At 44.3% G+C, this 16,546-nt stretch overlaps 1 protein-coding gene across 1 annotated transcript in view; it reads right to left on the bottom strand.

Moving 5' to 3' along the window:
- The window catches only part of LOC127922463 (voltage-dependent T-type calcium channel subunit alpha-1H-like), a gene marked incomplete at its 5' end in the record, with an annotated part of 133,385 nt that overhangs the window by 52,435 nt on the left and 64,404 nt on the right, over positions 1-16,546 (bottom strand). Inside the window, 1 exon segment of the mRNA XM_052506229.1 lies at positions 1,914-2,146. Within this exon segment, the coding sequence (XP_052362189.1) occupies positions 1,914-2,146 (233 nt within the window).

Raw genomic sequence — 16,546 nt, 5'->3', positions numbered from 1 at the left:
GTGTGTGTGTGTGTGTGTGTGTGTGTGTGTGTGTGTGTGTGTGTGTGTGTGTGTGTGTGTGTGTGTGTGTGTGTGTGTGTGTGTGTGTGTGTGTTAGCATGTTATATTGCATGTTATAGAATAGTGGTAGTAGAACCTCTCCTCTGGGACCTCTGGGACCCACAGCCGTTCCATGTTATAGAACAGTGGTAGTAGAACCTCTCCTCTGGGACCTCTGGGACCCACAGCCGTTCCATATTATAGAATAGTGGTAGTAGAACCTCTCCTCTGGGACCTCTGGGACCCACAGCCGTTCCATGTTATAGAACAGTGGTAGTAGAACCTCTCCTCTGGGACCTCTGGGACCCACAGCCGTTCCATGTTATAGAACAGTGGTAGTAGAACCTCTCCCCTGGGACCTCTGGGACCCACAGCCGTTCCATGTTATAGAACAGTGGTAGTAGAACCTCTCCCCTGGGACCTCTGGGACCCACCCATTATTAGTAGTATTGGATTGAAGTTTCACTCTGAAGTTTCTAAAACTGTTTGAATGTCTGTGAGTATAACAGAACTCATATGGCAGGAAAAAACCTGTGGGAAATCTGAGGTTTGTAGTCTTTCAACTCTTTGCCTATCAAATATAGTGTCTATGGGGTCATATTGCACTTCCTAAGGCTTCCACTAGATGTAAACAGTCTTTAGGACCTTGTTTGAGGCTTCTACTGTGAGGTGGGGGCAATGAGAGCTGATTGAGTAAGAGGTCTGGCAGAAGGCCCATGAGCTGATCACACACGCACCCGTGAGAGCGACCTGCGTTCCATTGCATTTCTAAAGACAAAGTAATTCTCCGGTTGGAACATTATTGAAGATAAAGATGTTAAAAACATCCTAAAGATTGATTCTATACATCGTTTGACATGTTTCTACGAACTGTAATATAACTTTTTGGACTTTTCGTCTGAACTTTCGCCTGGACTTGCCCGCGCCTCGTGAGTTTGGATTTGTTTACTAAACGCGTAAACAAAAAAGGAGGTATTTGGACATAAATAATGGACTTTATCGAACAAATCAAAACATTTATTGAGGAACTGGGATTCCTGGGAGTGCATTCTGATGAAGATCATCAAAGGTAAGTGAATGTTTATAATGCGCGTATCTGCATAGCTTGTTTTTCTGTCTGAGCGCCATACTCAGATTATTACATGGTGTGCTTTCACTGTAAAGCTTTTTTGAAATCTGACACAGCGGTTGAATTAAGGAGAAGTTTATCTAAAGTCCCATGTATAATAGTTGTTTATTTTATCAATGTTTATTATGAGTATTTCTGTAAATTGATGTGTCTCTCTGAAAATTCGCCGGATGTTTTCGAGGCACAACATTACTGACCATAAAGCGCCAATGTAAACTGAGATTTTTCGGATATAAATATGAACTTTATCGAACAAGACATACATGTATTGTGTAACATGAAGTCCTGCGAGTGTCATCTGATGAAGATCATCAAAGGTCAGTGATTAATTTTATCTCTATTTCTGCTTTTTGTGACTCCTCTCTTTGGCTGGAAAATGGCTGTATTGAGCGGAACCCATGGCCCTAACAAGTTTGAAGCCATTGACAAGGTGAATCAGGTGAGTTCAACCATTGACAAGGTGAATCAGGTGTGTTCAGTCATTGACAAGGTGAATCAGGTGAGTTCAGCCATTGACAAGGTGAATCAGGTGAGTTCAGCCATTGACAAGGTGAATCAGGTGAGTTCAACCATTGACAAGGTGAATCAGGTGAGTTCAACCATTGACAAGGTGAATCAGGTGTGATAGTTCAACCATTGACAAGGTGAATCAGGTGAGTTCAGAGCTACCACATAATTGTGAAACGTCTCTGGGGCTCCTCGAGGAGAGAACCACTGGTCTAGAGTGTGTGTGTGTATGACTCACCGGCGACCTGGGGTCCAGGGTGTTGCTTGTGTCCGTAGAGACGGCGCTGCCCCGTCGTGATTGGCTGTCGCAAGTTGTGGGCGTGGCCAATGTGTGCAGGATGAGAGGCGGGCGTTGCCGTGGGGATGGTGGCGGCGGTTGTTGCCACGGTGACTGTGTGGGTGGGAGGGGCATGGAGGCTCGGGGATTCAGAAGGCCATTAGGAGTCAACATCATCGCCTGGAGCTTCAACTCTGTTGGGGTTAGAGGTCAGATGTCACGGTGCGCTCTAATTATAAGGACGGTGAGAAAGGTTTATAATACACAGACTAAAGGCACCAAGTCTGGAACCAACAGGACCCTGAACAGCTTCTACCCCCAAGACATTAGACAGACAGGTTAAAGACACCAAGTCTGGAACCAACAGGACCCTGAACAGCTTCTACCCCCAAGACATTAGACAGACAGGTTAAAGACACCAAGTCTGGAACCAACAGGACCCTGAACAGCTTCTACCCCCAAGACATTAGACAGACAGGTTAAAGACACCAAGTCTGGAACCAACAGGACCATGAACAGCTTCTACCCCCAAGACATTAGACAGACAGGTTAAAGACACCAAGTCTGGAACCAACAGGACCCTGAACAGCTTCTACCCCCAAGACATTAGACAGACAGGTTAAAGACACCAAGTCTGGAACCAACAGGACCCTGAACAGCTTCTACCCCCAAGACATTAGACAGACAGGTTAAAGACACCAAGTCTGGAACCAACAGGACCCTGAACAGCTTCTACCCCCAAGCCATTAGACAGACAGGTTAAAGACACCAAGTCTGGAACCAACAGGACCCTGAACAGCTTCTACCCCCAAGACATTAGACAGACAGGTTAAAGACACCAAGTCTGGAACCAACAGGACCCTGAACAGCTTCTACCCCCAAGACATTAGACAGACAGGTTAAAGACACCAAGTCTGGAACCAACAGGACCCTGAACAGCTTCTACCCCCAAGCCATTAGACAGACAGGTTAAAGACACCAAGTCTGGAACCAACAGGACCCTGAACAGCTTCTACCCCCAAGACATTAGACAGACAGGTTAAAGACACCAAGTCTGGAACCAACAGGACCCTGAACAGCTTCTACCCCAAGCCATTAGACAGACAGGTTAAAGACACCAAGTCTGGAACCAACAGGACCCTGAACAGCTTCTACCCCAAGACATTAGACAGACAGGTTAAAGACACCAAGTCTGGAACCAACAGGACCCTGAACAGCTTCTACCCCCAAGACATTAGACAGACAGGTTAAAGACACCAAGTCTGGAACCAACAGGACCCTGAACAGCTTCTACCCCAAGACATTAGACAGACAGGTTAAAGACACCAAGTCTGGAACCAACAGGACCCTGAACAGCTTCTACCCCCAAGACATTAGACAGACAGGTTAAAGACACCAAGTCTGGAACCAACAGGACCCTGAACAGCTTCTACCCCCAAGACATTAGACAGACAGGTTAAAGACACCAAGTCTGGAACCAACAGGACCCTGAACAGCTTCTACCCCCAAGACATTAGACAGACAGGTTAAAGACACCAAGTCTGGAACCAACAGCACCCTGAACAGCTTCTACCCCAAGACATTAGACAGACAGGTTAAAGACACCAAGTCTGGAACCAACAGGACCCTGAACAGCTTCTACCCCCAAGACATTAGACAGACAGGTTAAAGACACCAAGTCTGGAACCAACAGGACCCTGAACAGCTTCTACCCCAAGACATTAGACAGACAGGTTAAAGACACCAAGTCTGGAACCAACAGGACCCTGAACAGCTTCTACCCCAAGACATTAGACAGACAGGTTAAAGACACCAAGTCTGGAACCAACAGGACCCTGAACAGCTTCTACCCCCAAGACATTAGACAGACAGGTTAAAGACACCAAGTCTGGAACCAACAGGACCCTGAACAGCTTCTACCCCCAAGACATTAGACAGACAGGTTAAAGACACCAAGTCTGGAACCAACAGGACCCTGAACAGCTTCTACCCCCAAGCCATTAGACAGACAGGTTAAAGACACCAAGTCTGGAACCAACAGGACCCTGAACAGCTTCTACCCCCAAGACATTAGACAGACAGGTTAAAGACACCAAGTCTGGAACCAACAGGACCCTGAACAGCTTCTACCCCCAAGACATTAGACAGACAGGTTAAAGACACCAAGTCTGGAACCAACAGGACCCTGAACAGCTTCTACCCCAAGACATTAGACAGACAGGTTAAAGACACCAAGTCTGGAACCAACAGGACCCTGAACAGCTTCTACCCCCAAGACATTAGACAGACAGGTTAAAGACACCAAGTCTGGAACCAACAGGACCCTGAACAGCTTCTACCCCCAAGACATTAGACAGACAGGTTAAAGACACCAAGTCTGGAACCAACAGGACCCTGAACAGCTTCTACCCCAAGACATTAGACAGACAGGTTAAAGACACCAAGTCTGGAACCAACAGGACCCTGAACAGCTTCTACCCCCAAGACATTAGACAGACAGGTTAAAGACACCAAGTCTGGAACCAACAGGACCCTGAACAGCTTCTACCCCCAAGACATTAGACAGACAGGTTAAAGACACCAAGTCTGGAACCAACAGGACCCTGAACAGCTTCTACCCCCAAGACATTAGACAGACAGGTTAAAGACACCAAGTCTGGAACCAACAGGACCCTGAACAGCTTCTACCCCCAAGACATTAGACAGACAGGTTAAAGACACCAAGTCTGGAACCAACAGCACCCTGAACAGCTTCTACCCCCAAGACATTAGACAGACAGGTTAAAGACACCAAGTCTGGAACCAACAGGACCCTGAACAGCTTCTACCCCCAAGACATTAGACAGACAGGTTAAAGACACCAAGTCTGGAACCAACAGCACCCTGAACAGCTTCTACCCCCAAGACATTAGACAGACAGGTTAAAGACACCAAGTCTGGAACCAACAGGACCCTGAACAGCTTCTACCCCCAAGCCATTAGACAGACAGGTTAAAGACACCAAGACTGACAGTTCCCTTGTTTGACTAAACAGTTCCCTTGTTCGACTCAACAGTTCCCTTGTTGGACTAAACAGTTCCCTTGTTCGACTCAACAGTTCCCTTGTTTGACTAAACAGTTCCCTTGTTTGACTAAACAGTTCCCTTGTTCGACTCAACAGTTCCCTTGTTTGACTCAACAGTTCCCTAGTCCGACTCAACAGTTCCCTTGTTTGACTAAACAGTTCCCTTGTTTGACTAAACAGTTCCCTTGTTTGACTAAACAGTTCCCTTGTTTGACTAAACAGTTCCCTTGTTATACTAAACAGTTCCCTTGTTCGACTCAACAGTTCCCTTGTTTGACTAAACAGTTCCCTTGTTTGACTAAACAGTTCCCTTGTTCGACTCAACAGTTCCCTTGTTTGACTAAACAGTTCCCTTGTTTGACTTGACTAAACAGTTCCCTTGTTTGACTCAACAGTTCCCTTGTTCGACTCAACAGTTGCCTTGTTTGACTAAACAGTTCCCTTGTTTGACTCAACAGTTCCCTTGTTCGACTCAACAGTTCCCTTGTTTGACTAAACAGTTCCCTTGTTTGACTCAACAGTTCCCTTGTTCGACTCAACAGTTCCCTTGTTATACTAAACAGTTCCCTTGTTTGACTAAACAGTTCCCTTGTTTGACTAAACAGTTCCCTTGTTCGACTCAACAGTTCCCTTGTTCGACTCAACAGTTCCCTTGTTATACTAAACAGTTCCCTTGTTTGACTAAACAGTTCCCTTGTTTGACTAAACAGTTCCCTTGTTTGACTAAACAGTTCCCTTGTTCGACTCAACAGTTCCCTTGTTTAACTCAACAGTTCCCTTGTTATACTAAACAGTTCCCTTGTTTGACTAAACAGTTCCCTTGTTTGACTCAACAGTTCCCTTGTTCGACTCAACAGTTCCCTTGTTATACTAAACAGTTCCCTTGTTTGACTAAACAGTTCCCTTGTTCGACTAAACAGTTCCCTTGTTTGACTAAACAGTTCCCTTGTTTGACTAAACAGTTCCCTTGTTCGACTCAACAGTTCCCTTGTTCGACTCAACAGTTCCCTTGTTTGACTAAACAGTTCCCTAGTCCGACTCAACAGTTCCCGTGTTCGACTAAACAGTTCCCTTGTTCGACTAAACAGTTCCCGTGTTCGACTAAACAGTTCCCTTGTTTGACTAAACAGTTCCCTAGTCCGACTAAACAGTTCCCTTGTTCGACTAAACAGTTCCCTTGTTTGACTAAACAGTTCCCTTGTTTGACTAAACAGTTCCCTTGTTTGACTAGACAGTTCCCTAGTCCGACTAAACAGTTCCCTTGTTCGACTAAACAGTTCCCTTGTTTGACTAAACAGTTCCCTAGTCCGACTCAACAGTTCCCTTGTTTGACTAAACAGTTCCCTAGTCCGACTCAACAGTTCCCTTGTTTGACTAAACAGTTCCCTTGTTCGACTAAACAGTTCCCTTGTTTGACTAAACAGTTCCCTAGTCCGACTAAACAGTTCCCTTGTTTGACTCAACAGTTCCCTTGTTTGACTAAACAGTTCCCTTGTTTGACTAAACAGTTCCCTTGTTTGACTAAACAGTTCCCTAGTCCGACTCAACAGTTCCCGTGTTCGACTAAACAGTTCCCTTGTTTGACTAAACAGTTCCCTAGTCCGACTAAACAGTTCCCTTGTTTGACTAAACAGTTCCCTAGTCCGGCTCAACAGTTCCCTTGTTCGACTCAACAGTTCCCTTGTTTGACTAAACAGTTCCCTAGTCCGACTAAACAGTTCCCTTGTTTGACTAAACAGTTCCCTAGTCCGACTCAACAGTTCCCTTGTTTGACTAGACAGTTCCCTAGTCCGACTAAACAGTTCCCTTGTTTGACTCAACAGTTCCCTAGTCCGACTCAACAGTTCCCTTGTTTGACTAAACAGTTCCCTTGTTCGACTCAACAGTTCCCTTGTTCGACTCAACATTTCCCTTGTTTGACTAAACAGTTCCCTTGTTTGTCTAAACAGTTCCCTTGTTCGACTAAACAGTTCCCTTGTTTGACTAAACAGTTCCCTAGTCCGACTCAACAGTTCCCTTGTTTGACTAAACAGTTCCCTAGTCCGACTCAACAGTTCCCTTGTTTGACTAAACAGTTCCCTTGTTCGACTAAACAGTTCCCTTGTTTGACTAAACAGTTCCCTAGTCCGACTAAACAGTTCCCTTGTTTGACTCAACAGTTCCCTTGTTTGACTAAACAGTTCCCTTGTTTGACTAAACAGTTCCCTTGTTTGACTAAACAGTTCCCTAGTCCGACTCAACAGTTCCCGTGTTCGACTAAACAGTTCCCTTGTTTGACTAAACAGTTCCCTAGTCCGACTAAACAGTTCCCTTGTTTGACTAAACAGTTCCCTAGTCCGACTCAACAGTTCCCTTGTTCGACTCAACAGTTCCCTTGTTTGACTAAACAGTTCCCTAGTCCGACTCAACAGTTCCCTTGTTCGACTCAACAGTTCCCTTGTTTGACTAAACAGTTCCCTTGTTTGACTAAACAGTTCCCTTGTTTGACTAAACAGTTCCCTAGTCCGACTAAACAGTTCCCTTGTTTGACTAAACAGTTCCCTAGTCCGACTCAACAGTTCCCTTGTTTGACTAGACAGTTCCCTAGTCCGACTAAACAGTTCCCTTGTTTGACTCAACAGTTCCCTAGTCCGACTCAACAGTTCCCTTGTTTGACTAAACAGTTCCCTTGTTCGACTCAACAGTTCCCTTGTTTGTCTAAACAGTTCCCTAGTCCGACTCAACAGTTCCCTTGTTTGACTAAACAGTTCCCTAGTCCGACTCAACAGTTCCCTTGTTTGACTAAACAGTTCCCTTGTTTGACTAAACAGTTCCCTTGTTTGACTAAACAGTTCCCTTGTTCGACTCAACAGTTCCCTTGTTCGACTCAACAGTTCCCTTGTTTGACTAAACAGTTCCCTTGTTTGACTAAACAGTTCCCTAGTCCGACTCAACAGTTCCCTTGTTCGACTAAACAGTTCCCTTGTTTGACTAAACAGTTCCCTAGTCCGACTAAACAGTTCCCTTGTTTGACTAAACAGTTCCCTAGTCCGACTCAACAGTTCCCTTGTTTGACTAGACAGTTCCCTAGTCCGACTAAACAGTTCCCTTGTTTGACTCAACAGTTCCCTAGTCCGACTCAACAGTTCCCTTGTTTGATTAAACAGTTCCCTTGTTCGACTCAACAGTTCCCTTGTTCGACTCAACAGTTCCCTTGTTTGACTAAACAGTTCCCTTGTTTGTCTAAACAGTTCCCTTGTTCGACTAAACAGTTCCCTTGTTTGACTAAACAGTTCCCTAGTCCGACTCAACAGTTCCCTTGTTTGACTAAACAGTTCCCTAGTCCGACTCAACAGTTCCCTTGTTTGACTAAACAGTTCCCTTGTTCGACTCAACAGTTCCCTTGTTCGACTAAACAGTTCCCTTGTTTGACTAAACAGTTCCCTAGTCCGACTAAACAGTTCCCTTGTTTGACTCAACAGTTCCCTTGTTTGACTAAACAGTTCCCTTGTTTGACTAAACAGTTCCCTTGTTTGACTAAACAGTTCCCTAGTCCGACTCAACAGTTCCCGTGTTCGACTAAACAGTTCCCTTGTTTGACTAAACAGTTCCCTAGTCCGACTAAACAGTTCCCTTGTTTGACTAAACAGTTCCCTAGTCCGACTCAACAGTTCCCTTGTTCGACTCAACAGTTCCCTTGTTTGACTAAACAGTTCCCTAGTCCGACTCAACAGTTCCCTTGTTCGACTCAACAGTTCCCTTGTTTGACTAAACAATTCCCTTGTTTGACTAAACAGTTCCCTTGTTTGACTAAACAGTTCCCTAGTCCGACTCAACAGTTCCCGTGTTCGACTAAACAGTTCCCTTGTTTGACTAAACAGTTCCCTTGTTTGACTAAACAGTTCCCTTGTTTGACTAAACAGTTCCCTAGTCCGACTAAACAGTTCCCTTGTTTGACTAAACAGTTCCCTAGTCCGACTCAACAGTTCCCTTGTTTGACTAGACAGTTCCCTAGTCCGACTAAACAGTTCCCTTGTTTGACTCAACAGTTCCCTAGTCCGACTCAACAGTTCCCTTGTTTGACTAAACAGTTCCCTTGTTCGACTCAACAGTTCCCTTGTTTGTCTAAACAGTTCCCTAGTCCGACTCAACAGTTCCCTTGTTTGACTAAACAGTTCCCTAGTCCGACTGAACAGTTCCCTTGTTTGACTAAACAGTTCCCTTGTTCGACTCAACAGTTCCCTTGTTCGACTAAACAGTTCCCTTGTTTGACTAAACAGTTCCCTTGTTTGACTAAACAGTTCCCTTGTTTGACTAAACAGTTCCCTTGTTCGACTCAACAGTTCCCTTGTTCGACTCAACAGTTCCCTTGTTTGACTAAACAGTTCCCTAGTCCGACTCAACAGTTCCCGTGTTCGACTAAACAGTTCCCTTGTTCGACTAAACAGTTCCCGTGTTCGACTAAACAGTTCCCTTGTTTGACTAAACAGTTCCCTAGTCCGACTAAACAGTTCCCTTGTTTGACTAAACAGTTCCCTTGTTTGACTAAACAGTTCCCTTGTTTGACTAAACAGTTCCCTTGTTTGACTAGACAGTTCCCTAGTCCGACTAAACAGTTCCCTTGTTCGACTAAACAGTTCCCTTGTTTGACTAAACAGTTCCCTAGTCCGACTCAACAGTTCCCTTGTTCGACTAAACAGTTCCCTTGTTTGACTAAACATTTCCCTAGTCCGACTAAACAGTTCCCTTGTTTGACTAAACAGTTCCCTAGTCCGACTCAACAGTTCCCTTGTTTGACTAGACAGTTCCCTAGTCCGACTAAACAGTTCCCTTGTTTGACTAAACAGTTCCCTTGTTCGACTCAACAGTTCCCTTGTTCGACTCAACAGTTCCCTTGTTTGACTAAACAGTTCCCTTGTTTGTCTAAACAGTTCCCTTGTTCGACTAAACAGTTCCCTTGTTTGACTAAACAGTTCCCTAGTCCGACTCAACAGTTCCCTTGTTTGACTAAACAGTTCCCTTGTTTGACTCAACAGTTCCCTAGTCCGACTCAACAGTTCCCTTGTTTGACTAAACAGTTCCCTTGTTCGACTCAACAGTTCCCTTGTTCGACTAAACAGTTCCCTTGTTTGACTAAACAGTTCCCTAGTCCGACTCAACAGTTCCCTTGTTTGACTAAACAGTTCCCTAGTCCGACTCAACAGTTCCCTTGTTTGACTAAACAGTTCCCTTGTTCGACTAAACAGTTCCCTTGTTTGACTAAACAGTTCCCTAGTCCGACTCAACAGTTCCCTTGTTCGACTCAACAGTTCCCTTGTTTGACTAAACAGTTCCCTTGTTTGACTAAACAGTTCCCTTGTTTGACTAAACAGTTCCCTAGTCCGACTCAACAGTTCCCGTGTTCGACTAAACAGTTCCCTTGTTTGACTAAACAGTTCCCTTGTTTGACTAAACAGTTCCCTAGTCCGACTAAACAGTTCCCTTGTTTGACTAAACAGTTCCCTAGTCCGACTCAACAGTTCCCTTGTTTGACTAGACAGTTCCCTAGTCCGACTAAACAGTTCCCTTGTTTGACTCAACAGTTCCCTAGTCCGACTCAACAGTTCCCTTGTTTGACTAAACAGTTCCATTGTTTGACTAAACAGTTCCCTTGTTTGTCTAAACAGTTCCCTAGTCCGACTCAACAGTTCCCTTGTTTGACTAAACAGTTCCCTAGTCCGACTCAACAGTTCCCTTGTTTGACTAAACAGTTCCCTTGTTCGACTCAACAGTTCCCTTGTTCGACTAAACAGTTCCCTTGTTTGACTAAACAGTTCCCTTGTTTGACTAAACAGTTCCCTTGTTTGACTAAACAGTTCCCTTGTTCGACTCAACAGTTCCCTTGTTTGACTCAACAGTTCCCTTGTTTGACTAAACAGTTCCCTTTTTTGACTAAACAGTTCCCTAGTCCGACTCAACAGTTCCCTTGTTCGACTAAACAGTTCCCTTGTTTGACTAAACAGTTCCCTTGTTTGACTAAACAGTTCCCTAGTCCGACTCAACAGTTCCCTTGTTTGACTAGACAGTTCCCTAGTCCGACTAAACAGTTCCCTTGTTTGACTCAACAGTTCCCTAGTCCGACTCAACAGTTCCCTTGTTTGACTAAACAGTTCCCTTGTTCGACTCAACAATTCCCTTGTTTGTCTAAACAGTTCCCTTGTTCGACTAAACAGTTCCCTTGTTTGACTAAACAGTTCCCTAGTCCGACTCAACAGTTCCCTTGTTTGACTAAACAGTTCCCTAGTCCGACTCAACAGTTCCCTTGTTTGACTAAACAGTTCCCTTGTTCGACTCAACAGTTCCCTTGTTCGACTAAACAGTTCCCTTGTTTGACTAAACAGTTCCCTAGTCCGACTAAACAGTTCCCTTGTTTGACTCAACAGTTCCCTTGTTTGACTAAACAGTTCCCTTGTTTGACTAAACAGTTCCCTTGTTTGACTAAACAGTTCCCTAGTCCGACTCAACAGTTCCCGTGTTCGACTAAACAGTTCCCTTGTTTGACTAAACAGTTCCCTAGTCCGACTAAACAGTTCCCTTGTTTGACTAAACAGTTCCCTAGTCCGACTCAACAGTTCCCTTGTTCGACTCAACAGTTCCCTTGTTTGACTAAACAGTTCCCTAGTCCGACTCAACAGTTCCCTTGTTCGACTCAACAGTTCCCTTGTTTGACTAAACAGTTCCCTTGTTTGACTAAACAGTTCCCTTGTTTGACTAAACAGTTCCCTAGTCCGACTCAACAGTTCCCGTGTTCGACTAAACAGTTCCCTTGTTTGACTAAACAGTTCCCTTGTTTGACTAAACAGTTCCCTTGTTTGACTAAACAGTTCCCTAGTCCGACTAAACAGTTCCCTTGTTTGACTAAACAGTTCCCTAGTCCGACTCAACAGTTCCCTTGTTTGACTAGACAGTTCCCTAGTCCGACTAAACAGTTCCCTTGTTTGACTCAACAGTTCCCTAGTCCGACTCAACAGTTCCCTTGTTTGACTAAACAGTTCCCTTGTTCGACTCAACAGTTCCCTTGTTTGTCTAAACAGTTCCCTAGTCCGACTCAACAGTTCCCTTGTTTGACTAAACAGTTCCCTAGTCCGACTCAACAGTTCCCTTGTTTGACTAAACAGTTCCCTTGTTCGACTCAACAGTTCCCTTGTTCGACTAAACAGTTCCCTTGTTTGACTAAACAGTTCCCTTGTTTGACTAAACAGTTCCCTTGTTTGACTAAACAGTTCCCTTGTTCGACTCAACAGTTCCCTTGTTCGACTCAACAGTTCCCTTGTTTGACTAAACAGTTCCCTAGTCCGACTCAACAGTTCCCGTGTTCGACTAAACAGTTCCCTTGTTCGACTAAACAGTTCCCGTGTTCGACTAAACAGTTCCCTTGTTTGACTAAACAGTTCCCTAGTCCGACTAAACAGTTCCCTTGTTCGACTAAACAGTTCCCTTGTTTGACTAAACAGTTCCCTTGTTTGACTAAACAGTTCCCTTGTTTGACTAGACAGTTCCCTAGTCCGACTAAACAGTTCCCTTGTTCGACTAAACAGTTTCCTTGTTTGACTAAACAGTTCCCTAGTCCGACTCAACAGTTCCCTTGTTCGACTAAACAGTTCCCTTGTTTGACTAAACAGTTCCCTAGTCCGACTAAACAGTTCCCTTGTTTGACTAAACAGTTCCCTAGTCCGACTCAACAGTTCCCTTGTTTGACTAGACAGTTCCCTAGTCCGACTAAACAGTTCCCTTGTTTGACTCAACAGTTCCCTAGTCCGACTAAACAGTTCCCTTGTTTGACTAAACAGTTCCCTAGTCCGACTCAACAGTTCCCTTGTTTGACTAGACAGTTCCCTAGTCCGACTAAACAGTTCCCTTGTTTGACTCAACAGTTCCCTAGTCCGACTCAACAGTTCCCTTGTTTGACTAAACAGTTCCATTGTTTGACTAAACAGTTCCCTTGTTTGTCTAAACAGTTCCCTAGTCCGACTCAACAGTTCCCTTGTTTGACTAAACAGTTCCCTAGTCCGACTCAACAGTTCCCTTGTTTGACTAAACAGTTCCCTTGTTCGACTCAACAGTTCCCTTGTTCGACTAAACAGTTCCCTTGTTTGACTAAACAGTTCCCTTGTTTGACTAAACAGTTCCCTTGTTTGACTAAACAGTTCCCTTGTTCGACTCAACAGTTCCCTTGTTCGACTCAACAGTTCCCTTGTTTGACTAAACAGTTCCCTTTTTTGACTAAACAGTTCCCTAGTCCGACTCAACAGTTCCCTTGTTCGACTAAACAGTTCCCTTGTTTGACTAAACAGTTCCCTTGTTTGACTAAACAGTTCCCTAGTCCGACTCAACAGTTCCCTTGTTTGACTAGACAGTTCCCTAGTCCGACTAAACAGTTCCCTTGTTTGACTCAACAGTTCCCTAGTCCGACTCAACAGTTCCCTTGTTTGACTAAACAGTTCCCTTGTTCGACTCAACAGTTCCCTTGTTTGTCTAAACAGTTCCCTTGTTCGACTAAACAGTTCCCTTGTTTGACTAAACAGTTCCCTAGTCCGACTCAACAGTTCCCTTGTTTGACTAAACAGTTCCCTAGTCCGACTCAACAGTTCCCTTGTTTGACTAAACAGTTCCCTTGTTCGACTCAACAGTTCCCTTGTTCGACTAAACAGTTCCCTTGTTTGACTAAACAGTTCCCTAGTCCGACTAAACAGTTCCCTTGTTTGACTCAACAGTTCCCTTGTTTGACTAAACAGTTCCCTTGTTTGACTAAACAGTTCCCTTGTTTGACTAAACAGTTCCCTAGTCCGACTCAACAGTTCCCGTGTTCGACTAAACAGTTCCCTTGTTTGACTAAACAGTTCCCTAGTCCGACTAAACAGTTCCCTTGTTTGACTAAACAGTTCCCTAGTCCGACTCAACAGTTCCCTTGTTCGACTCAACAGTTCCCTTGTTTGACTAAACAGTTCCCTAGTCCGACTCAACAGTTCCCTTGTTCGACTCAACAGTTCCCTTGTTTGACTAAACAGTTCCCTTGTTTGACTAAACAGTTCCCTTGTTTGACTAGACAGTTCCCTAGTCCGACTAAACAGTTCCCTTGTTCGACTAAACAGTTTCCTTGTTTGACTAAACAGTTCCCTAGTCCGACTCAACAGTTCCCTTGTTCGACTAAACAGTTCCCTTGTTTGACTAAACAGTTCCCTAGTCCGACTAAACAGTTCCCTTGTTTGACTAAACAGTTCCCTAGTCCGACTAAACAGTTCCCTTGTTCGACTAAACAGTTCCCTTGTTTGACTAAACAGTTCCCTTGTTCGACTCAACAGTTCCCTTGTTTGACTAAACAGTTCCCTTGTTTGACTAAACAGTTCCCTTGTTCGACTAAACAGTTCCCTTGTTCGACTCAACAGTTCCCTTGTTTGACTAAACAGTTCCCTTGTTTGACTAAACAGTTCCCTTGTTTGACTAAACAGTTCCCTTGTTTGACTAAACAGTTCCCTAGTCCGACTAAACAGTTCCCTTGTTTGACTAAACAGTTCCCTAGTCTGACTCAACAGTTCCCTTGTTTGACTAAACAGTTCCCTAGTCCGACTAAACAGTTCCCTTGTTTGACTCAACAGTTCCCTAGTCCGACTCAACAGTTCCCTTGTTTGACTAAACAGTTCCCTTGTTCGACTCAACAGTTCCCTTGTTTGTCTAAACAGTTCCCTAGTCCGACTCAACAGTTCCCTTGTTTGACTAAACAGTTCCCTAGTCCGACTCAACAGTTCCCTTGTTTGACTAAACAGTTCCCTTGTTCGACTCAACAGTTCCCTTGTTCGACTAAACAGTTCCCTTGTTTGACTAAACAGTTCCCTTGTTTGACTCAACAGTTCCCTTGTTTGACTCAACAGTTCCCTTGTTTGACTCAACAGTTCCCTTGTTTGACTAAACAGTTCCCTTGTTCGACTCAACAGTTCCCTTGTTTGACTCAACAGTTCCCTTGTTTGACTCAACAGTTCCCTTGTTCGACTAAACAGTTCCCTTGTTTGACTAAACAGTTCCCTTGTCCCACTAAACAGTTCCCTTGTCCGACTAAACAGTTCCCTTGTCCGACTCAACAGTTCCCTTGTTTGACTAAACAGTTCCCTTGTTTGACTAAACAGTTCCCGTGTTCGACTAAACAGTTCCCTAGTCCGACTCAACAGTTCCCTTGTTTGACTAAACAGTTCCCTTGTTCGACTAAACAGTTCCCTTGTTTGACTAAACAGTTCCCTTGTTTGACTAAACAGTTCCCGTGTTCGACTAAACACTTCCCTTGTTATAATAAACAGTTCCCTTGTCCGACTAAACATTTCCCTTGTCCGATTAAACAGTTCCCGTGTTCGACTTGACTCAACAGTTCCCTAGTCCGACTAAACAGTTCCCTTGTTTGACCAAACAGTTCCCTAGTCCGACTCAACAGTTCCCTTATTTGACTAGACAGTTCCCTAGTCTGACTCAACAGTTCCCTTGTTTGACTCAACAGTTCCCTAGTCCGACTCAACAGTTCCCTTGTTTGACTAAACAGTTCCCTTGTTCGACTCAACAGTTCCCTTGTTTGACTAAACAGTTCCCTAGTCCGACTAAACAGTTCCCTTGTTTGACTAAACAGTTCCCTAGTCCGACTAAACAGTTCCCTTGTTTGACTTGACTAAACAGTTCCCTTGTTTGACTAAACAGTTCCCTTGTTCGACTAAACAGTTCCCTTGTTTGACTAAACAGTTCCCTTGTTTGACTCAACAGTTCCCTTGTTTGACTCAACAGTTCCCTTGTTTGACTCAACAGTTCCCTTGTTTGACTAAACAGTTCCCTTGTTTGACTCAACAGTTCCCTTGTTTGACTCAACAGTTCCCTTGTTTGACTCAACAGTTCCCGTGTTCGACTAAACAGTTCCCTTGTTTGACTAAACAGTTCCCTTGTTTGACTAAACAGTTCCCTTGTTCGACTAAACAGTTCCCTTGTTTGACTCAACAGTTCCCTTGTTTGACTAAACAGTTCCCGTGTTTGACTAAACAGTTCCCGTGTTCGACTAAACAGTTCCCTAGTCCGACTCAACAGTTCCCTTGTTTGACTAAACAGTTCCCTTGTTCGACTAAACAGTTCCCTTGTTTGACTAAACAGTTCCCTTGTTTGACTAAACAGTTCCCGTGTTCGACTAAACACTTCCCTTGTTATAATAAACAGTTCCCTTGTCCGACTAAACATTTCCCTTGTCCGATTAAACAGTTCCCGTGTTCGACTTGACTCAACAGTTCCCTAGTCCGACTAAACAGTTCCCTTGTTTGACCAAACAGTTCCCTAGTCCGACTCAACAGTTCCCTTATTTGACTAGACAGTTCCCTAGTCCGACTAAACAGTTCCCTTGTTTGACTCAACAGTTCCCTAGTCCGACTCAACAGTTCCCTTGTTTGACTAAACAGTTCCCTTGTTCGACTCAACAGTTCCCTTGTTTGTCTAAACAGTTCCCTAGTCCGACTCAACAGTTCCCTTGTTTGACTAAACAGTTCCCTAGTCC

Source organism: Oncorhynchus keta, unplaced genomic scaffold (genome assembly GCF_023373465.1).
Source record: "Oncorhynchus keta strain PuntledgeMale-10-30-2019 unplaced genomic scaffold, Oket_V2 Un_contig_2577_pilon_pilon, whole genome shotgun sequence".
Taxonomy (NCBI): Eukaryota; Metazoa; Chordata; class Actinopteri; order Salmoniformes; family Salmonidae; genus Oncorhynchus; species Oncorhynchus keta.
This window is presented reverse-complemented; position numbering and strand designations above follow the sequence as displayed.